The 10,103-nt window shown below is 39.7% G+C and overlaps 1 protein-coding gene across 1 annotated transcript in view; it reads right to left on the bottom strand.

Annotated features, from left to right (window-relative positions):
* Positions 1-330: 330 nt before the first annotated feature.
* The window catches only part of tg (thyroglobulin), a 333,710-nt gene continuing 323,937 nt past the window's right edge, over positions 331-10,103 (bottom strand). Inside the window, exons 49-51 of the mRNA XM_059646355.1 lie at positions 6,471-6,605; positions 5,436-5,629; positions 331-527 (exon numbers count right to left, since the gene is read on the bottom strand). Coding sequence (XP_059502338.1) covers positions 424-527; positions 5,436-5,629; positions 6,471-6,605 — 433 coding nt within the window. The 3' untranslated portion in view covers positions 331-423. The remainder of the gene's footprint in view (positions 528-5,435; positions 5,630-6,470; positions 6,606-10,103) is intronic.

The raw sequence follows: 10,103 nt of genomic DNA, 5'->3' as shown, positions 1-10,103 counted from the left end.
GGAGAAATCTTTTCATACACTTGACCATGTATTACTGGTTTCAGCCCCTTAGCCCCTTCTTCATGCATTACTTAATCCCAGTTCTTCCTGATATTAACCACTTGGACAAATGCACAAAGTTTAATACTTATTGCATGCCACATATTAATTAAATGACAAATAAGTTGTAATAGGTCTCTATGCAGATGAAATCTAAAGAATGAAGAAGCTCGTCACTGAGTAGGTTCAGCAATGATAAATCTTACCACGGGTGAACTTGATGTAATTGAGGTCAGTGCTGACATAAGAGGTAGACTGTAACCACATTTATTTTTATAATGCATGCTTTATTTTACTATTTTCTTTCATGCAATTTCCATTAAATGTTTCTAAGACATATCAGAATTAGCATTTGAAATCATCTGCAGTGGAGATATTTTCATTTTAACTGTAAACTTCCTTTGCTGGTTGCGGTTGTGTTTGAGTGGCTGATGACAGGAAGACTTGGCCATGTTGATCTCTGCTCAGATCATTCTCACTGACATCACCTGAAAGATAAAATACATGTTTAAGTCACAGGCAGGGTACAAATACTATCAAGAGAGGGTCAGTTAATAGCTCTCAGGCACACAACACATGAACCATTGTTAATAAGTAACTGGTAATTTGCACTCGAGATAATGGGAACTGCAGATGCTGGAGAATCCAAGATAACAAAGTGTGAAGCTGGATGTACACAGCAGGGCAAGCAGCATCTCAGGAGCACAAAAGCTGATGTTTCTGGCCTAGACCTTTCATCAGAGAGAGCTCTCTGATGAAGGGTTGAGGCCCGAAACGTCAGCTTTTGTGCTCCTGAGATGCTGCTTGCCCTGCTGTGTACATCCAGCTTCACACTTTATTATCTTGGTAATTTGCACTGACCATTTACAATGATCTCATATATAGGTGAAAATAAAACCTGAATGCAGAAAAGTATTTGAGAGTCACAGTTATTCCAGATAGTCATTTCTGCAACATTTTAAGGGAGTTGTATTGTCAAGACCCTGATGTGGCAGAGTTTGAGGGAATTGTCTGGAAAATTGAAGATTCTAATGGGTAATTCCCATATGATTAGAAAAGTCCAAAACTATCCATTTAAATGTGAGAATTTAGAGGAATCCTCTGCAGTTGTTAAAAGTTGCCCTGGAAAATTCAGAACATTATAAAACTCAGTCTAACTCCTGCGTAAAGTAACTATTAAAATAACCACACAACCTACCGCACAATCCCCCAATTACACCCCCTACAGACTCTGAGCGAACACCACCCCTGTAAAAAGGAAGTCTCAAGTAAAGCCAAAGATTGAAAATTCTTATGGAGTAAGTGAACATATAGAACAGCCTCCCAAGATCACAATAAATACTTATGCAGCACCTTCACGGACAGAAACATTTCAAAATGTTTTGTAAGTGAAACAGCAGCAACAAGCTTGACCTAGAATGGGAGAGTGACAAGACAGGGGCTGGATTAAATCATTATAGATAAGAGGTTTTGAGCTTTAGAGAGATGTGCCTGAGCTGAAAGTGAGAGGCATTGAAGAGAAATTGCTGAGGCTAAATTGAGTAATACCTTAAAAATAGAGTTGAATAAAAACCTAATTAGAAACAGGATCAATATTGTTGCTGAAATGATCAAACACTCCATACAAGATGTAAGTGGAGGTGAAGGAAGGAGAAAATGTTTGTATGAAATTGTACATTAATGATGGACATCTGTCTGACTAATTTTGCAGATTGTGGAGTATTTTTGCTGCATTTGTCCTCTGCTACAAAAATCTTGAACTGGTGCATTGAGCATGTATGCAAAGAGGAAGCTGATGTTACTTCAAAGAGAACATGGGAAATTACAATGCACTAAGTTAGTTACTAATCACAGAAATCAATCCATGTCAATTGGTTTATGAGACGGGAAGATAGGCAAACCCCAAGAATTGGAAATTGCTGTAAACACTAAGCCCACCTGACAGTGCCAAACATGTTATCCACATCATTTTTCAAATTGCTGATGCGGATTTTTGAGTCCAATCTTTCTAACTTTCAGTCAACGTCCTTGGGTCTAACATTGTATGTCTCCCGAATGAATTAAAAAAAAACTATTTTGTGACAAAATCAGAAATTGCTTGAAAAACTCAGCAGGTCTAACGGCATCTGTTGAGAGTAAGCAGAATTTAACTAACTATTTTATCTCTTCTTGAGGACCTTGTTCTATAGATTTACCACTTAGTCACTGAAGTCAATTTATTAATGGCTATAAAGCAACTCTGCCATTTATCATGGAAACAAGGCATGTCAATTCATTTGTACTATATTTAGATTCCATTTGAACCTTTGTTTCAAATGCTTTCGTTTTCTGAACTGACCTAGACAAAAATAGCTTTTTTTCACATTCATTTGAAACAAGATGGGGTTCATCATGACTAATGTGCTTTTTGACATTTTCCTTTATCAATAGTCAAAACTAAGAGCAAATACTTTGAGTACAGTACCAGAGAGCATAGTGCTCCGGTACACTATATCATCTTGCAGCATAAATTAATGGGATTGGCAAGAGGGCTTCAGAAACACAATCTGTCCTTTGCAAAAAAAGCTCTGAAAAGTTGAGAATAATCTTTTCCTTTTCACGTTAAAAATATAAACAGATAAACCAAAGAGAACAAAAGGAACCTGTCTGTCTCTTAAATCGTCTCGGGTTTTTGTAATCTGACATCTGTGTGAATCCTCAAAGAAAACATGCTGAAAAAATATGCAGTACATTTTTTCATCAGGAGGTGTGGAGCTCTGAATAGAAGCAGTCTTGTTTGAGAAGAAAGGCTGGAAGGTTCAGGCACTGTGTTTACCTCAAGTGTTTCAGTTAATTGCTTAAACAAATGCATAGACCTAAAGTGTCTTAATGTGTAAATTTTCTGTCATCTTCATCTTCATCTCCCTTCATTCCAATGTAGACATTGACTGTAAGTAGGCTAAATTGTATGATCAACAAATTACGTTCAACTTTCTTATCAAAATATGGATGTTAATGTTGAAGAATTATATTTGACCACATAGAGCTTCACGAAGAGGGCACTCCTGACTTCGCCCACTTTTTAAAAATTTCTTCATTGGATATGGACATCACAGACATGGTTGATACTTGTTGCCTATCGTTGATTGCCTTTGAACTTTGGCTGCTGGACCATTTCTAAAAGACTTCACGCCATTGTGGTGGTTTGGAATGACACATAGGCCAAACCAAGTAAGGAAAGCAGATTTCCTTCCCTCGAGAACATTAGTGAAGCGGATGGGGTTTTGCAACAATCAGCAATCATTTCTTGGTCATTAATTTAAATTCTGCCAGCTACTGTAGTGTGATTTCAGCACATGATCTACTGTACTAGCCTTGGCCTTTGAATTACTATTGACATCATCACTGCACGTTACCATCTCCTCGAATTTCAACACACAGCAGAATTTTACCAGGTCCTGAATGATGTGGGCTATGGTGGGAAAATTTGGTGAGGTGTCAGCGAGTGGCCTTCTCCGCAATGAGATCAAAAAGTCACATTTTCAAACCAAGTCCCAGACATTGAGAAGAGGTTCTCACCAGTAAATAGTAAGAGGCCTATTAACAGGAATTATCGCTCATGATCACATTCATTACTACCTAATATCACTTCATTAACATGCAGGCTTCCATTCTGCCACCTGCTGGATAGAAACAAGACACTGAGAATTCCTGATGTGAAGTCAAAGAGCGGGTTCCTGAAGATTTCTTCGGCCCTCTACCTTGGACACCTGGCGCCAATGTCTCAGGATGTGCTTCCTGGCCAGCAGGCACATGTACCCTATGTCCACAGAAACAGGCATCTGACATATGACAGCCTCACTGCATCATCATCATCATCATCATCATCATCATCATCATCATGGCAGTTCTCTGACCCACTTACAGTTAATCTCTGCACATCAGTGCTGCACTTTGCTTTGTTTTTAGAGTGTGGAGATGTAGAATCACAATACATGCCCTGATCAATGGAGATTGTTTTGTAGTAGATAGCCGTAGAGAAGCACTTTAGTGATCCCCAAATTTTGCCTTTGAGGAAAGTGATCTCATTTTATTTTTCCTTTTCAAATATGTTATGAGGCTGGGTTGTCGGACTGGGCTTCCCTTCAGTGGAATACAGAAGAGTGAGGGTTGTTTTACTGGCGTTTATAACATCCTGTACAGTTTTGAAAAGATGGATGTGGAAAGGATGTTTCTACTTGTGGGTGAGCCCAGAATTAGGTGGCGCTGTTTGAAAATTAGGGCTTGCCCTCTTAAGAGAGTGATGATGATAATTAATTTCTCTCAAAAGTTTGTGCAACTTTGGAACTCTGCCTCAGAAGGTGGTGGAAGTAGGATCATTGATTAGTTTAAAGACACAGGGTAGGTAGATTCTTTTAAGGGAAGGTAATGAAAAGTTATCACAAATAGATGGAGATGTGAATACAAAATGCAAATATATCAGCTATGATCTTAGTAAATGGTGGCAGAAGTACTAGAGGCTGAATAGTCTATGTTGTCTCCTATTTTGCACATGTCTATGTAACAGTAGGTCAGGGTCTATGAAATATGTGGTGAGAAACTCACCTCCTGTCTCTTTAGTGCCAACAAGGCCTAAATGAGGACTGTGCATAACTTGTTGGGATGAGTGCACCTCCAACAACATTCAACAAGCTTGCCACCATCTAAGTCAAAGCATTCAACATTCAGTCCTTTCACTGTTGTTGCACAGCTATAACATTATCAATGATATACAAGGTGGACTGCACCAAGGCATAATGGCAGTTTGGTCGCCTCATCTGAAAAAACAATGTTGTGGCTATGGAGGGAGTGCAACAAAGGTTTACTAGACTGATTCCTGGGATGGCAGCACTGATGTACATAGAGAAATGGAATCCGTTAGGATGACATTTACTAGAATTTCACAGAATGGGTGGTGGAATATCTCTTGGAAAAACATTGTTTGCCGATATAACTACCTTACCAATTTGTCCTGCTACCTTCAGGGATATGGGTGCATGCCTTCCAAGGCACCTTTATTTCTCTATATGTCTCATATCTCATCAGTAATCCCACTTTTCCATATTGAACTTGATCCATCACTTTTCTGCTAATCTGCCCATTCCATGACATTTCCTGCTTCCTACAGTTTTTTTTCCCCCTCATTGCCAATCACATTCAGTTTTATTTGATCTGCAAATTTAATGATGGTCCCTACATCTATATCTGTTTTAGTTTGTTTAGTTGGATGAGGCATAAATGCTTCTCAGGACAACAAGTGATCACCCTCTGTTTTTCTTGAAGTAACGATCTGGGATATTAAGACCAGTTGATGGGGTTTCAGTTAAGGGAAGGCTCATCAAAATGATGGAAAGAGCAGACTCTACACTTATGCTTACCTGCAGATGCCAAGAACATCTCAACATAGTCATTCCAGAAAGAACATTCTGCCGTCTTCAAACTTTTCTTATTTTTGAGGGCAGGTGCAAATTCTTTGTAGTTACTGCCATCGGTGCTGTCTAAGAAATGAGGCCATGGAGGTAAAGCCTCACTAGCAGAGTTCGTGGAGAAGACGAAAGGATAGTTGGGGTTGCTGAAAAAAAGTTTGGAAAAGACTTCATGATGGAAGGCAGAAATGAATTACTGAGCTTGCATTATCATTTTAAATTCTTACTGACTGGCCACACGCATCAGGAATTCAAAACTGTGTCATCTTGTGTGAATGAAAATTACCCTCTATCTTCTTCATCAGAATGAAACTATAACTATTGGATAGATTTATTGAACTGGAGCTCTTGTTTTATGATAAATGTGAAGCCAAAGGCATGTGTTTCTTAACAGTATGGACAAATCCTAAGACATATTATTTTAACCACAGGTCAGACACTATACTTAAGGGGTGTGACAAATATATGCAGACAGCATCCATTATAAATACTGCCATTGTAATTTATATTGGAAGACATTAACGGGAAAAGCATGCTGGCAAAAGATTTTTAACAATATTATCGATGGTAACATTGAATTCACAATAAAAAATTGTGCTTATATTGTAAATTTCACATAAGAAATATCAAAAGGCATTTCACAGGAGGGAAAAGATATGAATGAAACATTTGAAAAGAGGAGTTGGTTAATTGGTTAAAAAGTTTGTTTTAAGTAACAAGAAGTTTCAGATGAATATATTAATTGCTGTTAGTTAGCATTATTTCAGAACCATTGGAGTTTTCCTCTTTAAAGGAAAATATCAGTTTTACCATGCCACTTTCTTTGACTCTCCCACTCTTCCTCTACCCCTCTCTTCCTTTACCCTTCACTTTGCCTTTCCTTCTATGTGGATTTTCTCTGTCTCTGTTTCTTTTTATGCACATACTCTATGTCTGATTGGCACTTCTCATCCACTGACATTGTGCTAATTGTGAAACAAAACTTACCCCGATTTGACAAAGTTGGCAATGTACTGGATGATTGTGAGAGACAGGCTCCGCTCCTGTCCTGTGAATAGCTGCTCAGACTCTGGATGAAAGGGCAAGCCGAAAATGAACTGCACATCTGAGGGAAGGCTTGCACTGAAACAGAAAAAGCAGATATTCATTTGAGTAGGGATTTAAAAGCAAGTGCTGCTGGCAGTGTACTGCCCATGTAGAAGTGAACAAGGTAACTTAGTTGTCTACGGTGTCCAAAAAATTGGCCTCAGTTCCTCAGGGTAGTGTCCTTTGCTGAACCATCTTCAACTGGTTCATTGATAATTCCCGCTATCATAAGGTTAGAAATGGGGATGTTCGCCAATGTTCGTACAATGTTCAGCATCATTCACAACTCCTCAGGTGTTGAAGCAGTCCATGTTCAAATGCGACAAGATCTGGACAATATCTAGGTTTGGGCAGACAAGTGACAAATAATATTTGTGACACACAAATGCTGTGTGATAACCATCTTCAGTAAGAGACAATCTGGTCATTGCTCCTTGACTTACAATGGTGTTACCATCACTGAATTTCCTACTGTCAACATCCTTGGAATTACCATTGACCAACAACTAACTGGACTCTCCACATAAACACAGTGGTTACAAGAGCAGGTCATAATCGAGGAATACTACGGCAACTAACTTACCTTCTAACTCCCCAGAGCTGTCCACCATCTACAAGCCACAAGTCAGGAGTCTGATGGAATACTCCCCACTTGCCTGGATGAGTGCAGCCCCAACCATACTTCAGAAGGTGGTCACAATCCAGGACCAAGCAGCCCGCTTGATTAGAATGATATGCACACACATCCCCTCTCTCCACCAACAACGCTCAGTAGCAGCGTGTACCATCTACAAGGCTGCAGAAATTCACTGAAGACGTTAAGTCAGCACCTTCCAAACGCATGACCACTTCCAGCTAGAAGGACAAGAGCAGGAAATACATGGGAACAGTAATCTTTGCAAGCTCACCTCCAAGTTACTCAACATCCAATCATGGAAATATATCACTTTTTCTTCAGTGTTGCCTGGTCAAGATCCTGGAATTCTCTCCATAACAGCACTGTGGGTTTACCCACAGCACATTGACTGTAGCGGTTTAAGAAGGTAGCTCACCACCATTTTCTCAAGAACAACTAAGCACAGGTAATAAATGCAGGCCCAGCCAGCGATGCCCACCTCCCTTGAGGAAGAAAAATGCAAAGACCATCTGAAGTAGACTCTAAAGGACTAGAAGCTCTCAAAAGGAATTGCATGCCAGTATCCGTTGCTTTTCGTTTTTCAACTATATACAGTCAAATCAGTCATTCTGGTGAAAATACTAATGGAACACAGTGAGAGTAGTTTTTTCTTCAAATGTGTTTCTTCCTTAAAGATAAGCAGGTGACATAATGAAAAGACCCCTGACACATTCCAACTTTGTAGATGGTACACACTGCTATTGAGCGTTGTTGGTGGAGGGAGGGGATGTTCGTGGATGTAGTTTCAATCAAGCGGACTGCTTTATCCTGGGTGGTGTCAAAATTAAAGCAACCACTGAAAGGAAAGTAACTATACTTATGGAGATAAAAATGGAGCTTTTTAAAATGCTGATAAAGTGATTTACTGCTCAGCCAAATGCAAGAAGGATTTAATCAGAATAAGAGGACAAGCCATGCAGGTGTGAAATAAAAGTTGATCCTGTGTTTTGTAGTTGATTAAATAGAAAACCTGCTGCAGGAGTTGGGTAAACAAGGCTCGTCCTATTTGGTGCTCCAGACCTTTCTGCTAAAGATAGAAGAGGTATAAGCTACCGTAATGGCAACACTCAGGAATGGGTGGCATGCTCTTAGGCATATGTTAAGGTTAGACTTAATGACAGGACTATGTAGCATGTACAAAGCACAGGTCAGAAAATGCAATGTGTCAACCATTCCTTCCTTATCATTAACACATGCTCGCCCTCTCACAATTTTACAATCTTTCACTGAGGCTCATGCACATCCATATCTCACCAGGGTCAATTTCATGAAGGATTATACAATTGGAATCCTTGCCACACTCACATGTCTCAAAGGCCTCATGAAACATGACAGCCAGCAGTGGCCTCTTTACTTTGGCAAATACAACACTGTGACTACATTGTGCAAGTTACATGTCGATGCTATTCGCTGGAGAAGTTGAATGTACAGTCCATACTGACACATGCATTACATACCATTTTGACCACAACAGGGGTCATACCAAATATTACATTGTTAGCTGGTGGAGTGATTGAAGCCAGTAGTAATACTGCAACTGGTAATTTCATTACAAAGTGCAAGTCCCCTTGTTATGAATGACAAAGTTCTGTTCCATGAGTGTACAAAAACTAGCAGAATGGTCTGAAGCATAATTCCCACTATTTTCTCTTTGCTATGTCCAGCTTGTTCATTGCACTGCTTGGTCCCTTAGAGATTGATCATGCTCTTTATGGGCATTTTTCCAGGAGTGAGGCAGTGACTAGTGGACTACTGCAGGGATTAAAGCTTGGGCCCCAGCTATTCATGACACATATAAACAACTTGATCGAGGAAACAAAATGCAACTTTTCTGTGTTTGTTGCTGACAGGAACTTGGTGGATTGTGAGCTGTGAGATGGATGCAAGGGAGTTTCAGAACAATCCAGACAAGTTAAGTATGTGCACAAACATGTGGCATATGCAGTATAGCCAAACAAATAATTGTAAACGCTGAAGTTCTGAAACAAAAACAAAAATTGATGGAGAAACAGAGCACACCTGGCAGCATCTGTGGGGAAAAAGCAGAATTAATGTTTTGAGTCCAGTTATGAAGAAGGATCACTGGATTTGAAATGTTAACTCTGCTTCTCCCAGTACAACTGCTGGGTTTTTCCAGCAATTTCTGATTTTTATACAAATGCAGTGCAACCTTGATAAAAGTGAAGGTCCACACTTCAGTGTTAAAATGGTGATCTATTGGGAAATGTGGAGGTAAAAATAGATCTGGATTTCCTTGTACAGTAGGTAATGAAAATCAAAGGGCAGATCCAGTAAGCAGCTGAAAAGACAAATGGTGTATTGGCCTTCACTATAACAGGATTTGAGTTCTGAAGGAGGAACATCTTACTGCAAGTTCTATAGGCTTAGGTGAGACCATGTCTGGAGTGTTGTGTGCTGTATTGTCACCTTCTACGACAGGATATACTTCATCAGAAAGGGAATGCAACAGAAGTTCACTTGGCTGACATTGGCCATGTCATATGAAGTAAGATTGGTTCAACTGAGTCTGTATTCACTAGAATTTAGAAAGATAAAAGGCAATCTGATTGCAATGTCTAAAATTCTCACAGGCTGGGACAGACTAGATACAGGGGCTATGTTCCCTCCAGTTGGGGAGTCTAGAACCTGAGGTCACAGTCTCAGGACATGGGGTAGATTGTTTAAGACTGAGATCAGGAAATATTTCGTTACTCAGAGGGTGGTCAAGCTGTGGAATCTGCGACAATAAAAGGCTGTAGAAGCTGGGTGTCAGCTTTCCTACTCCTCTGATGCTGCCTGACCTGCTGTGTTCCTCCAGCTCCACACTGTGTTATTCCATGTTCAATAAAGAGATTATT

This window comes from Stegostoma tigrinum, chromosome 5 (assembly GCF_030684315.1).
Source record: "Stegostoma tigrinum isolate sSteTig4 chromosome 5, sSteTig4.hap1, whole genome shotgun sequence".
NCBI classification, from domain to species: Eukaryota; Metazoa; Chordata; class Chondrichthyes; order Orectolobiformes; family Stegostomatidae; genus Stegostoma; species Stegostoma tigrinum.
This window is presented reverse-complemented; position numbering and strand designations above follow the sequence as displayed.